Here is a 20,163-nt window from a genome sequence, read left to right as displayed (position 1 = left end):
ATGAAACTGCATGAAGCAAATCTCGTCATGCTCGTCATTATACACAAACCTTCCCTAACATATTAAATGAAAACAGCCGTATTTACAAACAAGAGCAGTCCGTAACTATTCGAAATATAATCCGTGATTCCTGCCCTGAAGCAGAAAAATATTACCCTGAAATACTGAAATATCTATTAAAGAATTCAATCCAGTATCTGCACTAGTTTTGGAGAAAGTGAACTGAACTTGCATGCTGAAGTTCAAATTTAAAGGAGACATAATTTGACCAAACTTCATCATGTTCATGATGTTCGTGTCAATCTGTCAGAGATATGTGATTTGAGGCAATCAACTAGTTCTATAACTCCGAAGGCACATGTAAAGTTTAATTTAGTATCTGCATTAAAAATTTTGTTCTGCAGATAATCTTGCATGCTAAACTTTAACCAGAATTTTCTAATTCCAAAAGGGGGCATAGTTTGGCCAATTTGCAAGTCAGAGATAACATGGATAAGGAACATTATGTTATTAACTAGTTTTATAACCCCGAAGACACATGTGAAGTTTCAATTCAATATCTGCATTATTATAAGTTTTGGTGATAGCAACATGCATGTAAAACTTTATTATTATTTTTTTTTTGTTGGTGAGGGGGGAGGATTCATGCATCTGGACAAGTTGTACATACAGACATAAAATATGATGAACATTTGTGACCAATTTGTGACCTCGACCTTTGACCTTCAGAGCCTGTTCAATTGCTCTGCACATCGTACCATCGCCATCTATCTATGTTTGAAGTTTAAAGTCAATACCTTAAATGGTATGGTCCGGACACGAGTTATGATGGACGGACGGACGGGTGGAAAGACGTGCACGCAATCACATAGATCTACGTTTTTTGTTGTTGTTTTTTTGTTTAAAACGAGAAATGCATCCATGGGACAGAGATGCCCCCACTACATGAAAAAGATCAACTTTGGGAAAACAACATGTTACTTTTTTAAAAAAATGCAAAAAATAACCATAAATATTGTACATATAAACATATATGCTTTCTTGAGATTTTTAGATACAACTCATTTCTTTTCGTAATGACTGTAGGTAAAATATATTCGGAGCTATGCGCAACAAAACATTAAAATGACAAATTTTTCCTAGGTCAGGGGCCATAACTCCTACAATACTGAATGAATCCGGACGCGAAAACCCCAGGTGCACAACTGCACATGCTGACCAACATTCCTGTATACTTTGGTGACTCTAGGTCAAATGTTTTTGGAGCTACGTGCGACAACATTTAAATGACCAATTTTCAGCTAAATCAGGGGCTATAACTCCTACATGACTGAATGAATCCGGACGCAAAATCGCAGGTGCACAACTGCACATGCTGACCAACGTTCCTGTAAACTTGGTGACTCTAGGTCAAATACTTTTGGAGCTACGCACGACACAACATTAAAATGACCTATTTTTTACTAAGTCAGGGGCAATAACTCCTACATGACTGAACGAATCCAGATGTGAAAACCCCAGGTGCACAACTGCACATGCTGACCGACATTTTTGTAAACTTTGGTGACTCTAGGTCAAATACTTTTGGAACTACGCACGACATAACATTAAAATGACCAATTTTTTACTAAGTCAGGGGCAATAACTCCTACAGGACTGAATGAATCTGGACACAAAACTCCAGGTGCACAACTACACATACTGACCAACATTCCTGTAAAGTTTAGTGACTCTAGGTCAAATACTTTTGGAGCTAGGCACCACAAAACATTAAAATGACCGATTTTTTACTAAGTCAGCAGGGTTTTTTTTTCGGCCTTTTTTATAGCCGTTATTGGGCTATATTCCCAATGCCAAAAAGTATATATTTTTCCCAAAATTAGTGCAAAAATTCCCAATCTACATTTTGAAAAAAATTTCATCAAAATTGCACAAACATTGACCAAATTATGGACAATTTTGTAATGGCAGTATGTTAAAGAGGTAGTACAATGTGAAACAAGTGTATGAGAAAGTACTTAAACACTTCCTTACTGTATCCTATGAGACTAAATATTTCCCAATTTGGAACATTTACGCGTTAAAATTCCCAATATTGGGGGTATAGGCTATGTTCCCAAACCAGAAAGAAAAAACCCTGGTCAGGGGCCATAACTCCTACAATACTGAATGAATCCGGATGCGAAAACCCCAGGTGCACAACTGCACATGCTGACCAACATTCCTGTATACTTTGGTGACTCTACATGCTCTAGGTCAAATATTTTTGGAGCTACGTGCGACATAACATTCAAATGACCAATTTTTAGCTAAGTCAGGGGCTATAACTCCTACACAACTGAATGAATCCGGACGCAAAATCCCAGGTGCACAACTGCACATGCTGACCAACACTCCTGTAAACTTTGGGACTCTAGGTCAAATACTTTTGGAGCTACGCACGACACAACATTAAAATGACCTATTTTTTACTAAGTCAGGGGCAATAACTCCTACATGACTGAATGAATCCAGATGTGAAAACCCCAGGTGCACAACTGCACATGCTGACGAACATTTTTGTAAACTTTGGTGACTCTAGGGCAAATACTGTTGGAGCTACGCGCGAAATAACATCAGAATGACCAATTTTTTACAAAGTCAGGGACAATAACTCCTACACGACTGAATGAATTTGGACACGAAACCCCAGGTGCACAACTACACATACTGACCAACATTCCTGTAAAGTTTTGTGACCCTAGGTCAAATACTTTTGGAGCTACGCATGACACAACATTAAAATGACCTATTTTTTACTAAGTCAGGGGCCATAACTCCTACACGACTGAATGAATCCAGACGCAAAATCCCAGGTGCACAACTGTACATGCCCACCAACATTCCTGTATACTTTGGTGACTCTAGGTCAAATACTTTTGGAGCTACGCATGACACAACATTAAAATGACCAATTTTTTACTAAGTCAGGGGCAATAACTCCTACACGACTGAATGAATCTTGACACGAAACGCCAGGTGCATAACTACACATACTGACCAACATTCCTGTAAAGTTTTGTGACTCTACGTCAAATACTTTTGGAGCTAGGCACGACACAACACTAAAATAACCAATTTTTACAAAGTCAGGGGCCATAACTCCTACAAAACCGAATAAATCCGGACGATAAATCCCAGGTGCACAACTTCACATGCTGACCAACATTCCTATTAAGTTTTGTGACTCTACATCAATTACTTTTGGAGCTAGGCGCAACACTACATTCTTGGAAGGACGAACTGACAGACAGACAAGGGCAAATCTATATGCCCCCACCCCCCAAAAGTGGGGACATAAAAAGGAGGAGTCTTCTTACATACTGACAGGTGGCAGGTCTTTTTTATAAATAGATTCTGCCAAACTGTCTTGTCAAATAATGAAATCTGACTTTCAGTAGCCTAAGTTTCACGGCCCAAAATTCTAATAAACATCTATAAACTGTGAAAGTATTAAAAAATAAAATAGTAAATTTATTATTTAGTGTAATAAAAACAAATAAAAGAACTTACTTGTGTGATAAATCCATGTAGATATGAGAACGTCCATCCTCTTTATCTATGCACAACTATTTTAACTCCTTTTCCTAAATCAGTTAATTAGAATTGATTTTCGTGTCTATTTCACTCGCGAGCGCGACTATTTTTAACTCTGTGCATACATGTATGTCATATGTCAATGTGTTATGTTTTATGTTACATATATTCAATGAATTATGTTTATGAAATATTTACACTATCAGTCCAAGTTCACAGGTTAACTTAATGTACTCGACTTCCAGCTTCAGTTGTTTGAAAGTCAAACGAGTACCTGTTGTCTAACTGATTGATTCCATCAAACGTGACCACGAAATTCTCCCATGTTTTTATATATTTTTTAACGTCTGTAAATTCTGTTTCCGGTGTTATATTACAAGCTCGCATTTCTACTGTCACTGAGTGTGGAAGTTTCTCTACTACCTTAACTAGATTACGTAATGATGAACCAGACATTGTTACCTCATCCAAGTAAACAAGCTGTATATTCACCATTTCCGGTGACAGAGACAGTGACCTTTTACCTAGGTTGATACACAACAACCTAACTTCTTTCACTGGAACTAACAATGGTAATGTCTGCAGCAATGTTTCAATGTCACAGGAAGATTCTAGACCACTACACCTAAATGTGTGTAGTTTACTGGCTGCTGGCAGCTCTCTCAGCAATGACGTGGACAGACCGGGTTTAGATAAATGTCCTACTTGACAATGCTCTAACGACGATACATTCACTTTTAATTGTGACACAGGTATATAGCCCAATGCTAACGTCCTTAGATCTGAATGCTGGGAAAAGTCCAAATTCATTCCTCCGCAGGAAATATCGTGTGTGACACAGAATAAGTTGTACAATTTAATCTCCGCCATTGATTTTCTGTTTATAATATAATTCAGAAACTCCTTCAGTACATCGTGCTCCATCTCGAAACAATAGATATAAATTGCTCGTAACTGAGAAATATTCTGAAATGTTTTAGACAGTTCACTGGAACAAGAACTAAGTTCGGGTATAAAGTTATTACCTTGCCATGTACCTGATACAACAGTTACACATTCCAACGACTTGTTTCTCAACAACCGAATAATTTTCGCTTCCTTGCATTCTCCTTGGTAATAGATTTTCTTGACGCTGTGCAGGTCATCGAGTTCACACTGATCGATAAGTTCACGTAAACTATGAACACCTGTGTAGATTAATACTGACTGCATATTACTTTTATTCTGTTTTGTCAGCCATTTTAAATCCAAGAAATGTTTTTCTTTTTGATAGTCACGGTCGATGATAAAATCCTTGAAACAAAGAGAAGTGTTGTCCGTGTTTTCTTTCAAACAAGAAATGTACATGTTTTGTATGTCTTTCAGAGGATCAGCGAACCTGTAATCGTAGTCTGTCGTAGATCTGTATGTTCTCGTTATTTTATCATCACTGATTACAGACATTAATTCGCGTGATATTGAAGACATGATTTCTGCATTCATTCCACTGACGAAATTAAACACTTTCGACATATCAAGAATATTTTGTACACTGCTAAATTTTTGTTGCACTAATTTTTCGACATCATTTTCATTGAGGCAGCTAATGTACAGTGCACAGAAATATTCTTGTACTGTTTTGTGGGAAAATGAAACTTTATAACTTTCACTGGTTAATTTTTCTTCCTTACTTTGTGTTAATATTCCTGAGAGAAGACATAATTTCAAATCATCATTGCTTAAATACATTTCAGTGACTGACTGACTAAATACCAGCGTGCTTTCACGTTTTTCACTGAATAATGTTTCAAATGCTAATTGTCCTAAAGCTTGCAGAAGGGTGCAGTTTTTCTTACAATGTTTATGTTCTCTGAAATATTGTGAGATGTCACTTTGGGCCGGTTCACGCGCCTGCTGCAGGGCTGGATATTTTTTGAACGTTCGTTTCAGGAGCAGTTCAACAATTTGGCAGTATAACACACATTTAGATCTTCCTAGATCTATTCCATCGCACCATAAACACAGAAGATACATCAGTAGAAGGGGAATAGCTTCCAAATCAGAAATGCCTTTACGTTTTACAGTGGTGTTAAAGTCCTGAATGTGTTTTTCTTCGCCATTGTCACCAGTAAGAAGTGAGATCACACTTTTCTTTAACTCATTAGCAGACGTATTGTTAAATCCGACAAGTTCCAGCTTTTGATCTATTTGACTTGAACTTAAATTGATAACGCTCAACTTCCACGGTCTAGTTGTTGTGAGGATTGTACATTCCCTTGCTTTCCTGTGTGGAATGTCACTTGGTCCTAGCTTACAGGTGGTCTCAGGGTGTATCCACTCATCTAAACCATCAAGAATTACTAAGCCTTTACCCTTAGAAAGAATAGTTTCTATGTCGCTTACAGTTACAGAAGTGTGTGCTAGCCGTGGAATTATTTGTTTAACGATCATCTCATCAATGTCGCATTTCTCAGAAATATCGCGCAATGACAACAAGAACACAAAATCAAACTCTGACATCGCCTTAATATCTTCCTCCTTAAAGAATTTTTTATCACGTTTGATATGCTTTTTGGCTTGACACCACGTCAAAACGAGTCGCTTACTAAATGCAGTTTTCCCAAACCCAGCATCTGCTGTAAGGTAAATTTCACGACACGTTTTGTTTTTCTTGTAGAACACATCACGGAGGGAGTTGATCTTTGATTTAATTTCGTTTCCACCTCCAAACGACCTCTGGATTTCCACTGAATTCATGTCCGGTATGACGTAAAACTTAAGTAGAGGCGTGTCCCGGCCTTCTATCAATGGTGAAAGTGCGAGAGTATGATACTGTTGTCTGTAGAGAGCTAGCAAATCTTCTGTTAGGTCTGAAATATAAACATACATCGTTAAAACACTTGTACGTGTGTAATAAATCAATTCATTCTCTGGGCGACATATTTTCTTTCTAGAGGAGCACATTAAAAGGGTGAAACAAAAGGAAGATTCTGATAAGTAAGTGTGGATTGCGCAGTATTTATTTCATAAATTTATGCAACACTTAGTCATGTCTACTAAAAGTTCATTGTCAATTATTTATTTATACCTCGCGCAATGGATATCATATATATTATTATGTATGTACATGTTCGTGTCAGATAAATCATATTTGAATTATCGTCATAGCGTAAACTTAAGGTTGACCATCAAATACATTTACAATGTTTAATGTTTTAAACCGTGCATTTATATGTATGACCAGCATATATAACAGATAACACAAATTCAAATTCTTGCAAGTGCGTTGCATGGGCATAGACTAGAGTGCACGATTCAACGGCCCCTACAACCTGTTAACGTGTTGCTTACAATACCTTGTTTTCAGAAAACTGATATCTGAGCTTAACAATACAATACAACTACAGCCCGATTATCTCTTTTTTACATGATATTTGTATTCTTTGATTCATTTTGCAGTCAGCTCTACTTTAGCTACCTTTACTGCAAAAGCAACATGTTCCAGCTTCCTTCACCTGCTGCTGTCATTCCTTACTCTCTGTACTGCGACTACAAAATCCATGATTCTACCACTATTGTTGTCATTAATAACTCTCTGTACTGCAACTACAAATCGAAGGTCAACGTGAAATTAACCTATCAGCTTCTATTTCTATATACACTTAAGACTAATTTCGCGTTAAGCCCTTGAAATGCAGTGTTCTTGCTGCGACTGCTGTCATAGTGTATACTGTTATTATGAATACAATGTTTCTATTGCTCCTGTTGTCATTGCTAATTGTCTATACTGTGACTACAAATGCAATGTTCGTACTGCAACTGCTATTATTGCTTACTGTGTATACTATAATTATGAATGTCATGTTTCTATTGGAACTCTTTCATTGCTAACTCTCTGTACTGCGCTTACAAATGGTGCGTTTCTACCAGTAATGCTGGCATAGCTAACTTTGTATATTGCGCACATTCCATGTTTTTGCTTCGACTGCTAACTCTGCTAACTCGCTATACTGCGACTACAAACGCCATGCTTCTACTGCTATGCTGTCATTGCTAAATTGCTATACTGTGACTATAAACGTCATGCTCCTACTGCTACTGTTGTCATTGCTAAATCTCTATACCACAACTACAAATACAATGGTTCCATTGCTACTGGTGTCATTGCTAACTCTCTTAACTGCGACTAAAACGTCATGTTTCTAAAGCTAGTGCTGACATTGCTAACTCTATGTACTGCGACTACAAGTTACATGTTTCTAATTGTTACCTCTCTATAGTGTGACTTTTAATGCCATGTTTCTATTACCATTGCTGTCATTGCTAACTCTTTATACTCTGACTACAAAATACAAATGCTAAGTTCCTACTACCACAAAGTTCTATTGCTACCGATGTCATGGCTAAACCTCTATACAGCGACTACAAATGGCATACTCCTATTTTTACTGCAGTCATTGGCAATTTGCTAACTATACTGCCGTTGGCAATTCATATTTCTACTTCATCTGCTGTAATTGCTAACTATACTGCCACTGACAATGCATGGTCCTACTTCCACTGATGTCATTGCTAACTATACTGCCACTGACTATGCATGTTCCTACTTCCACTGATGTCATTGCTTACTACACTGCCACTGACTACGCATGTTCCTACTTCCACTGACGTCATTGCTTACTACACTGCCACTGATTATGCATGTTCCTACTTCCACTGATGTCATTGCTTACTACACTACCACTGACTATGCATGTTCCTACTTCCACCGATGTCATTGCTTACTATACAGCCACTGACTATGCATGTTCCTACTTCCACTAACGTCATTGCTTACTATACTGCCACTGACAATGCATGTTCCTACTTCCACTGATGTCATTGCTTACTATACAGCCACTGACTACGCATGTTCCTACTTCCACTAACGTCATTGCTAACTAATGTCATTGCTTACTACACTGCCACTGATTATGCATGTTCCTACTTCCACTGATGTCATTGCTTACTATACAGCCACTGACTACGCATGTTCCTACTTCCACTAACGTCATTGCTAACTAATGTCATTGCTTACTACACTGCCACTGATTATGCATGTTCCTACTTCCACTGATGTCATTGCTTACTACACTGCCACTGACTATGCATGTTCCTACTTCCACTGATGTCATTGCTAACTATACTGCCACTGACAATGCATGGACCTACTCCCACTAACGTCATTGCTTACTATACTGCCACTGACAATGCATGGGCCTACTTCCACTAACGTCATTGCTAACTTATGTCATTGCTTACTACACTGCCACTGACTATGCATGTTCCTACTTCCACTGATGTCATTGCTGACTACACTGCCACTGATTATGCATGTTCCTACTTCCACTGATGTCATTGCTTACTACACTGCCACTGATTATGCATGTTCCTACTTCCACTGATGTCATTGCTTACTACACTGCCACTGACTATGCATGTTCCTACTTCCACTGATGTCATTGCTTACTACACTGCCACTGATTATGCATGTTCCTACTTCCACTGATGTCATTGCTTACTATACTGCCACTGACAATGCATGGTCCTACTTCCACTCACGTCATTGCTTACTATACTGCCACTGACAATGCATGGATCTACTTCCACTCACGTCATTGCTTACTATACTGCCACTGACAATGCATGGTCCTACTTCCACTGATGTCATTGCTTACTACACTGCCACTGACTATGCATGTTCCTACTTCCACTGATGTCATTGCTTACTACACTGCCACTGATTATGCATGTTCCTACTTCCACTGATGTTATTGCTTACTACACTGCCACTGATTATGCATGTTCCTACTTCCACTGATGTCATTGCTTACTACACTGCCACTGACTATGCATGTTCCTACTTCCACTGATGTCATTGCTTACTACACTGCCACTGACTATGCATGTTCCTACTTCCACTGATGTCATTGCTTACTACACTGCCACTGATTATGCATGTTCCTACTTCCACTGATGTCATTGCTTACTACACTGCCACTGACTATGCATGTTCCTACTTCCACTGATGTCATTGCTTACTACACTGCCACTGACAATGCATGTTCCTACTTCCACTAACGTCATTGCTTACTATACTGCCACTGACAATGCATGTTCCTACTTCCACTAACGTCATTGCTTACTATACAGCCACTGAACATGCATGCTCATACTTCCACTAACGTTATTGCTTACCTACACTGCCATTGACTATGCCTGTTCCTTCTTCCACTGATGTCAATGCTTACTATACAGCCACTGACTACGCATGTTCCTACTTCAATGTTAACTATACTGCTGTAGGAGAAATAACATAAAATCACGACGGCTATAGTCAAAACGGTGGTTGTGTTTCCAGCAGCAAGGTACCTTTGGCTAAAACCAGTATATCTATGTTCACTTGTTGATCGTAATATTGGATTGAAGTAAAATGGTCAACAAGAGCATCCATTCAGAATTTTATTCGAATAAACAGAAGTAGATTGGAAAAGAAGAACCGATAAAAAATCACAGCAATTAATTTTTCTATTTAGCAGCCGACACTTCGTCTAAGCGCCCTATACATGTATATTCAACATTTTAACACGGAGAAGAATCAAACGTTCCTTAACAGAAAATTACCGTGTTTTTCCACCGTAAAGTCTACATACCTTTAATCCAGATATATTGTTTTGAGTAAATCATATTTTATTTACAATATTCTATTGACTAACGTACTCCGTAACCAGCGTTCAATGAAAGAAACACCAGGTTTATAAATAGTGTCGCTTGACAGGTGTCAAAATTTATGGAAACAAGGAGTGAAAGTTAAAGACTTTCTCACGTTTTCCAGTCATGCTTACGAGGTTAAAAGAACATTTTGTTTCTTTTTTTTTTAATCTCGTATTTTTGCCTGAAAAGCCACATACATAATTATATCTCACACGTTTGGCTCTTGGAATTATTATATTTGTCTCTAGGTCGCTTCTACTGTGGCACAGAGCTTCCAAATTCCAAGTCCTAAATAAGTGTGGTGGATGCTTGACGTAAATGGAAGACTTATAAATAAAATCGACAATATATGACATTTAAAAAATATTTTTTTTTATTAATTTGGTGATAGTTTTCTTTGTTTAGGTACGTGTTTTACACGACCCTTTTAAATTTCAGTATATACATTGTACATCTCTTAAGACTATTTCAGTTCATTGCGAGTTTGTTTCAGCAGTACACAGCACATAGTTTTCACATAAAAATTTGAAAAGTCAAACTAAATATTCCAACCTCTATGCAAAGTCCAACTTAAGTATGTACAGTCTGCGATAAAAACGACGGATATAAAAATGTATAGTATTGCTCCTTTTTATTCTGCACCGCAAATAACAAAGTGTTTGTGTGTAAATTAATCGAAACAGGTACCTGATAATGACATTTTGTTTTAAGCATGTTTTAAGAAAAGTACTTGATAAAATTTGAAAGCACTATTTCCCTATGTATACATGGCGCTAAAATGACGTTGAAGTGACGTAAACATAATACCGTAACGGTTGTGATAATTTACGCATTGCTAGTCTATGGTGGCTTATTTCTGCCACGAACTTTGGATCATTGCTTAATCTTGTTCACCTTGTGACACTTATCTCCCAATTATAGGCAGTCTGGGACAAAAAATATTTTATTTATTTTGTCGGGTTTAACGTCGCATCGATACAGTCATAGGTCATATGGCGACATTCCAGCTTTGATAGTAGAGGAAGACCCCAGGTGCCCCGCCGTGCATTTTTTCATCACGAACGGGCACCTTGGTAGAACCACCAACCTTCCGTAAGCCAGCTTGATAGCTTCCTCACATGAAAAATTCAACGTCCCTAGTGAGGCTCAAACTCGCTCGAACCCCCTTCAATGAGAGGCAAGTGGTTTAAAATCAGCGACCTTATATCCACTCAGCCACGGAGGCCCCGTGCGACAAAAATCTTGTTCACAGGTTACACTACTTTTATATTAAAATGACAATATGGATTTTCGTTTCAATAAATTCAGTGTCAGACTTTTATATTAAGTTTAGTTCTATCCAGTTAGATAAATATTCTAGTCATTAAAGAGCAAATATGCGTAATTTTCAAGTAAAAATCCAGCTAAAATGATGTCTGTGTAAAAGGGGTGGAGGAAATTATAGCTTTAAACCAAATATGCCAAACTTTTCATGTTACCAGTACGAAACAATAAATTTCCAAATATGACATCGTTTCGACTTTAGTGCATAGTGGTCAGTTTTAAAAAACGTCAAACTGCATGCAAGAGTTGCTTCCCTTCAACTTCAGAAATCTCGTTAATCATATATGCAGTATCGAATATGACTATAGGTAGTACACTGAGCGTACAATACACTGACTAGAGGTTAGGTGGCAGGGGAGTGCAGATTTGCGAATTCCACATTGACGTGTGGGTACCAGTGTTGAAATATCCATAGAAATCTCGTTTTTGCTTATTTTTCTTTGAAACTACTATGGACTATTGCAGATACTATAGACTACATAAAGACGACTCTCCGGTCCTATGCACCTGTCGCTTTCCATGCCAGATGTAGTGAAAAATGGCCAAATCACCCAAATTTTATAGACCAAAATTAGCCTAACCGGCCTCACTTTGAACTCTGCCATTCATCCATTTTGTATTTTAAATCCAATTTCGTAGCATATATGTATAGGTGCGAACATAGATGCATACCCAGTGGTGTGGAATGTGTCTCCCAACCAGCACTTTATTTCCCTAATTTCACTTGAAAAAATGTGGATGGATAACAGCCGAGCGTCTGGTCGACTTTTTGTTCTGATGTTTATGTTTTAAGCCTCAACCGAAGTACGGAGCTAGGAATTTTAAAACACCCGCCATGTAGAATCATTAACCGTTCCTCATTCCCCAGATATATTAAAGAATTAATAATGATAAATAACCAGTAAGATAGATATGCCTTTATATCTACCCTGTCCTGTTTATACAGAAAATCGACCGGGGCCAAACTACGAAACCGCTCCCCTGCCACCTTAGGGTTAGGTTTAACATAGTTATATGATACTGTACTACCACCAATAACATCAGTACTGCATCTATAGCTAACCCAGAAATCTTTACCTATAGGAAAGAGAGATCTCTGCGTAGAAGATTGAAGAAAATAAGTATTTTTTCATTTGTCCGGTTTCTTTATTTCTAAAGCATCAACTTCAAATATTTATGCGGCATTATCGTTAATTTAACACGTTTAAATGCACAGCAACCGAAAATTGCTTTTTAAAACATTCACCAAAACACAATGTGTGCAGTAAGTATGCATAATCATCATAATGCCACTTGAACTGAAACTTTGAACTAATTATTCAGTTCATGAATTTATAATAAAGTAATTGAAATGAATCAATAAATGCTACCGAAAATTTGGAAAATTACAGGTATAATATTCTACTTTATTAATTTCCGATTTTCAGTTTTACTTTTTTACTTAGCTACATTTTGTTGGGGTCCTGCAAAGTGAGTTATTTTTGTGCTATGGAACTTGTGCATTTGAAATTTTGGTTTACTCAACTTAATACCTCAAAATGCCGAGTTCGCATACTGCCAAATTCATTGAATAAATGTTTAAACATTAAAACATTGTCTTGGCCTGAAGTATGTAACTGTCAATTTGTGTTTGCCTTATAAATGTCAATGTCAGTTTGTAGCTAGATACGTGTATTATTTTTTTTAATGCAAAAACAAAAACAACAAAAAACTTTCTATAAATTCCAAAGGAATACAGTTACAAAGCAAGCAATCTCTTCCAATCTCGGGGTTGTGTGTTCGAGTCCTCTGTCTGTCTCTATCCTTTTTATCTCATCGGTAAACTTAACAGACGTTGTTCAAGACAAAATAAGAATAATAAAACAAAATGAGAATTGACAAAAATCACGCGGAATTGCTATTTCTCTCCAATTTTGGACGGAAAATCAGGTATTTGAATTTGAATATATGTAACACCGGAATTCCGGGAATAGATATCACGGATAAGTATCATGTTTATCCAAATACATATTTTCAAAACAAAATAAGAATTATTTGAGATCAAGAGACAAAGATCTAGTATTTATGACTGTTATATTATATGTTGTCCGATTTCTTATCTGGTCCATTCCGCAAATGTCATTTGAAAACTGCTATATTATACGGTACACATCAGAATGAAGAGCAAGAAAATATTGTATATCATATATTTTCATTGGTGACAATGTCGCAATTTCTTGTGACTTAAATCACGGTGGGGAAACCACGTGACTAACTTGGGTAACGTGCACGCAAAAGTGCTAAAAATAGGCCCGCTTCAGGTATGTTTTTTCACTATAACTTTTTTGATCCGCAATTGTTTTAAACGAGATTACGTGCATAAACCCCGCAATAAAAAGCTCTTTCATCGGATATATGTAACTTGATGAAACTCTCTCCCGTTTTTACGTAATCCTTGCCCAACCGATTCGAAAGATGCAAAATATTTTGGTAACGAACACGTCTGTTCACAAGTTACGCACCTAGCACAGATTCTGCAGAGAATTTCCGCTGGAATTTAAGTTTAAAATAAAGCTTGTCATTGTCCAAAGTCCTGTACCAAATAATTAACATGACTATTCAGGAATATTAAAGATATCGTAAGACAAAGGGTGCGGTAACGTACACGTTGCGGTTTTTCAGTTCCCCAGAGGGTAACGTACACGTCAAAGACTATTTATCATGCATGTAGACCATTTTTGTCTTTAAATGACTGAATTGTTTACATTTTGACATTGTTAAAAAAGATGCAAATGCTGGGAACAGGCTGTTTTTCTTCCGATATGTTAGTATATACAGAAATGCTACAGTGAAAATGTGTAGCGTCGGTCCTCATCCTAGCTTGGAAATAATTACACGTTTACAGCTCTTGTATATCTATACATAAATAGGTAAGATGATAAAATTTGAAATTATTTTGCTCTAAATCCATCATATGCGCAACTGACCATGTATCTTTGAGTGAAAAAGTTGACAGTTGCTTACGGGTGATGGAAGCCTAGTACTTGTTCTTTCCAGTAACGATAGTTAGTTTAGTTTGTCCGCACCATATGATTCTGACTTTTGAAAGAGACAACAAAAAGAAGTATTAAATACGCATATAGGTATAATTGTTGCACCGAGAGTAACAGCAGTAAAACTATTATCTATTTATAGCACGGAGAATGAATATATTTGCCAGGGGTGCGAAATGTCTTTTCGGGGAAAAAGTAATTTAAAGGCGCACGAGAAGAGACATAGTGGAGCGTGAACCTACCACGTTGTGGGAAAACTTTTTTTGGACGACCCATTTTCTAAAAATAACAACAGAAAAAAGCTTGTTACTTTTCTTTTTGACATGTTTATATTTTGTATATCATTGATTTTACTTGGATTCCATACGAGTTTCTTATACATACAGAGAGGTAATTAAAAATGGAGTCAGTAAGAGTTATGATTCCTTATCACTGCACTATCTTTCACTGACCTGTATTAATGTACAAAGTATCAAATCAACCCTTCATAGTTTTTGGCTTGGGCTTCAGTCAAGCTTCTTGCTTTTCCTTTTCATGCATAAAGGGAGGTGATTCAAAAATGGGGTCAGCTAAAGTAATGGTTCTTTGCACTTTGCTTCACTGACCTCTATCAATGTATCAAGTATCAAGACAATCCTTTATATGGTTTTGACATTGGCCCCAGACAAGTTTTTTCCATAGATAAAGGGAGGTTATTCAAAAATAAGATCAATTAGAGTTATGGTTCTTTGACACTGTACTTCCTTTCATTGGACCTCTATTTATGTGCAAAGTTTCAAGTCAATCCTTTATATAATTTCGACTTGGGCTTCAGACAAGCTTTCTATATAACGATAAGGGAGGTAATTTAAAAATGTGACCATTACACTGCGCTTCCTCTGTCAATGTGTAAAGTATCTTCAAATTCTTCAAATAGTTTTTGACTTGGGCTCTGGACAAGTCTTTTTTATAAGGATAAGGGAGATAATTGAAAAATGGGACCACCTAGAGTTATGGTTCTTTGATACTGCACATCCTCTCACTGTGTTCGATCATTGTATGAAGTAACAAATTAGCACCTTTATTATTTCTTGAGTTATGCTCCGGACAAGAAGCGTGACGGACGCCAGCCGGTCGCCAACGGACAGAAAGACGGACGACGGAAAAGTGATCCCTATATGTCGCAGCTACTTTGTAGTAGGCGACACAAAATCTGCTAAGTCAACTGTACTTAGTTAAAAAAAAAAACAACTTTTTTGCGACATTTCTAACTTTTTTTGCGATCCAATATAGCTTAGTTTAGTAAAATAGTTAATTGTAATCTCGTTAATGCTTATATAAGGTATTGATTTTGTGAATGAACAGCCTAAACTAACCGAGGCTGCTACTCTAAAGCTTTGGATGTAACTGACGCATTTATAGATCTATATTATCAGAAAAAGTCAGCATTTATAATTTAATCAACCATGGAATGACTATGTCCTTAGATATGCCCAAAATTTAGGTCAATACTGATATGTTGTTTCAGTAAGGAGGTCTAAATGAATAACTAGCTGACCAAAAAACTGTCACTAACCCACAGAAAGAATAACATTACTCCCGCACGATAATTTACTAATAAACTTTGATAATGTGGCAGTTGAGTCCAATAAGTCAAGGGGTGTTCAAAGATAATCCGTCATAGATCTACTGAAAGCAATAATTAGATTTACCTGTATTGGAAAATAAACAGTGTCGATTGTATTGAGGTCAACTGCCACATTATCAAAGTTTATTAGTAAACGACAACGTGTTTATATTATTGGCTGATTGTTATGGTCCCATGCATGATAGAACTCAAACAGTTTGTCCAATGATTCAAATAAGGTGCATGCTGTCATATTAAACAAAAAGATTTTCTGTATTGTAACGTTTTAATAAAGAAAACTCATGGTTATCAAGCATGCTATCGTTCCAGTTATCGTTCAGAATTTATACTAATTTCAGCATCTTTTTAGCAATATAAAAAATGTTTACAGTTCAACGGGTCATCAAGAAGATTTGAACATATGGATTTGATTAAACCCTGCTGACAGACGGACATGGTTTATTCCCAGAAACCTAATTAACTTTTGATAGTTGGAGAAAAAAAAAGTTGACATTTAAAATGGCAACTGCTAACAATGTCTACTTGTCAAAATAACATACACGATTAGACCGTAAAATTCCAAATGCTATTCATTTTCACTGTAGCATTTCTGTATATACTAACCTACCGAAAGAAAAAAAGCCTGTTCCCAGCATCTGCATCTTTTTTTTAACAATATCAAAATGTTTAAAAGTTCAGTCATTTAAAGACAAAGATGTTCTACACGCATGATAAATAGTTTTTGACGTGTACGTTACCCTCTGGGGAAAAATGACGTGTACGTCACCTCCTGAAAACCGCAACGTGTACGTTACCGCACCCTTTGTCTTACGATATCTTTAATATTCCTGAATAGTCATGTTAAATATTTGGTACAGGACTTTGGACAATGGCAAGCTTTATTTTAAACCTACATTCCAGCGAAAATTCTCTGCAGAATCTGTGCTAGGTGCGTAACTTGTGAACAGACGTGTTCGTTACCAAAATATTTTGCATCTTTCGAATCGGTTGGGCAAGGATTACGTAAAAACGGGAGGGAGTTTCATCAAGTTACATATATCCGATGAAAGAGCTTTTTATTGCGGGGTTTATGCACGTTATCTCGTATAAAACAATTGCGGATCAAAAAAGTTAGTGAAAAAACATACCTGAAGCGGGCCTATTTTTAGCACTTTTGCGTGCACGTTATCCAATTTAGTCACGTGGTTTCCCCACCGTGTAAATTGTCAGAGGAAGACAAAATCGCAAGTACACAAAAGTTCCATCTAACGAAAAGCATGATAAGGTAGACAACTCTTGTTGACTCTAACCGAATCTACCTTAAGGTCGTAGGATTTGCCTCCCTTAACAGAAGAAGGCTGCTATCGAGTACAATCATAGACAGATTAGACGGGTCACATACCTTATTGAAAAGTCTGAAACTGAACAGATTTTACAGTACATGGCCGTATCAGGGACCAAGAAAAATGTACGTGCATAATGTAGCTCAAACTTTACGCATTCAGCTCCAACAGGCATGGATGAGAACTTGTTAGATAACCCTTGCGTTACTCCCGCCCCACCAACCCAAAAGTTTGGACGGTTGATAAGACCCACAGAAAGTTATTCCCCTTAAAATTCCATTACTATAGTCTAAGATTAAACAATACAGCACCCTTGCATAGTTCGATAAGTGTGTACATGTTTTATCAATAAATATACAATGTTGACAGCACAATTGTCTTAACCAGCACGTGTTCATTTTGTGCATAATATGTTGCTTTCATTTCAGTTACAGGATGACAGGATTTAAAGCATAAATATAAGCAGGATAATTAATAAGTGTAACGCAAAGAGGACAAAATCATAGATGCGTTTTACTACAAGCTTTTCATATTCACGTCTTTGGATTTTTTTCAGTCGTTGATAACCGAAAATTGTAATTTTGATCAGCATACATCTTTACGTCAGTGGATATTTTCAGCAGTCGTTAGCCGAAAATAAAAACTTTGGTCAGCGCTTCTTCTTCACGTCATCAGATTATTTCAGCAGTTGTTAACCGAAAATTAAAACTTTCATTAGCGTTTCATCTCTACACGTTATTGGTTACGTTCAGCAGTTGCTATAGCCGGAACTAGAATCTTTGATCAGCATCATCACAAGTCATTGGATACGTTCGGCAGTTGCTATCCGGAACTAGAATCTTTGATCAGCATCATCACACGTCATTGGTTACGTTCGGCAGTTGCTAGCCGGAACTAGAATCTTTGATCAGCATCATCACACGTCATTGGTTACGTTCGGCAGTTGCTATCCGGAAAAATAAACTGTGATTAGTTCTACATCTTCACACGTCATTTGGTACTTCCGGCAACCAATTTAAACATATTTCTATTTCATTCGATCAAGCAATATTGAAATATACTATAATATGAGGAATATGATTTCCAGCAGTCTATCATATATTTTGGTTCCGGGTAAGATACAGTCCTTTGTAATGTTAACTAGATGTTCAGTAGTTTTGTCTGCAATGCAACGAAAAAATAAATAAAGGAAAATAAATAAATAAATAAATAACAACATTCTTTGTAACCATCTTAATCCCCCGTAAACCTAAATGCCATCGACTCTCTGCTCTTTGTGAAATTGTCTTTCTCTAACTTTAGATTCGTCAATTTCTACTACTGAACCCGGATCACCGGATTTAGAAAAATACAGATACACTCTGTCTTTAAAATTAAACCAATGATCCACAAGTAATGTTACTCGTTGAAGAAAAGAAAACTTAACTTGAATGGCATTTGTCAGCTTTAGCATATCGGCGTTCTTTTTTTCTAATTGATTAGGCTAAGCGTGGTTCAGGTGACATCATAACCGGAACTAGGTTCATACTGCTGCGAACAAAGGAGATGTTCTTATTTCATTTCCTTGCCTTTTCATTTTATATAAACAGAAGAAAAAAACATGCAAGAAACGCGTTATCCTGTTCATTTACTGATGTCGATTTAGATCATACTGCGAGGCTGGTTTTCACATATCGAGGCTCATTTCGACGTGTCATCAAATCCTTTTTTAAATGTTGAATTATGCAGAGCTTTTTTGTTTGTAGTTTACTTTGAAAGACGAAATGATACGTACCATAAAATAAACAGACATATTATGTGCGTGAAATTAGCCAGAGCAGCCAGAGTTCAGCCAGAGTACATGCCGTGAACTCCAAGTCCAATATTACCACTTTGTATTTTCACAGTAGCGAACTGTGGCAAGTCTATATCTGCATGCAGTTCTCGTGTGGCTATCGGTGTGTACTATTTTTAGTTTCGCATTAACCGTTAATTATAGGCCATAGCATTTATTTTTATCCATCGGTATTCAAGAAATCAAAAGTGTTAAAGACCCACCAGTACCTAGTTGTCCACTTTTTCCTCTCACATGAACTTGGTGCAAATAACCGTACATACTACTACATTAATTGAATAATATATTTAGACATTGTCTTAGCCCTATATCTGCAACTGTCAAATTGTACTTAGATACTTGTTATTTCTCATTTCTTCATATAACAAACGTGTAATTACCAATTACCAATTACTATTTCAAATTTCCTTCATGGATGGCAGAGTTACAGCCCGGACAAAATTACAGTCGGACGGACGGACAGACAAGGAGATTTTAATATGCCCACCTTCGTGGAATAAAAATCAAAGAACATACTGTAGTGTAAATAAGAAGTTATTTGCTGAAACATCGTTAAAAGATGTAAGGATATTTTTAATAATTAAGTTACTTCCGCAAATTGAAATTAGAAATTTATGTGAAAAATCAGAATCCTCGAAACAGCTTTCGAAATGCAAGGACATAAAATATATATGATAAAAGTTGAAAAGATATATCTGTAGGTAAATTTGCGAGCAT

General features: G+C 36.9%; 1 protein-coding gene across 1 annotated transcript in view; it reads right to left on the bottom strand.

Moving 5' to 3' along the window:
* LOC123527554 (uncharacterized) overlaps positions 1–20,163 on the bottom strand; it is a 76,627-nt gene that overhangs the window by 9,241 nt on the left and 47,223 nt on the right. The window contains exon 6 of the mRNA XM_053523515.1: positions 3,553–6,425. Coding sequence (XP_053379490.1) covers positions 3,802–6,425 — 2,624 coding nt within the window. The 3' untranslated portion in view covers positions 3,553–3,801. The remainder of the gene's footprint in view (positions 1–3,552; positions 6,426–20,163) is intronic.

The sequence above is a fragment of the Mercenaria mercenaria genome, chromosome 14, assembly GCF_021730395.1.
Source record: "Mercenaria mercenaria strain notata chromosome 14, MADL_Memer_1, whole genome shotgun sequence".
NCBI classification, from domain to species: domain Eukaryota; kingdom Metazoa; phylum Mollusca; class Bivalvia; order Venerida; family Veneridae; genus Mercenaria; species Mercenaria mercenaria.
The sequence above is the reverse complement of the archived record's forward strand: the minus strand, read 5'-3'. Positions and strand labels throughout refer to the sequence as shown.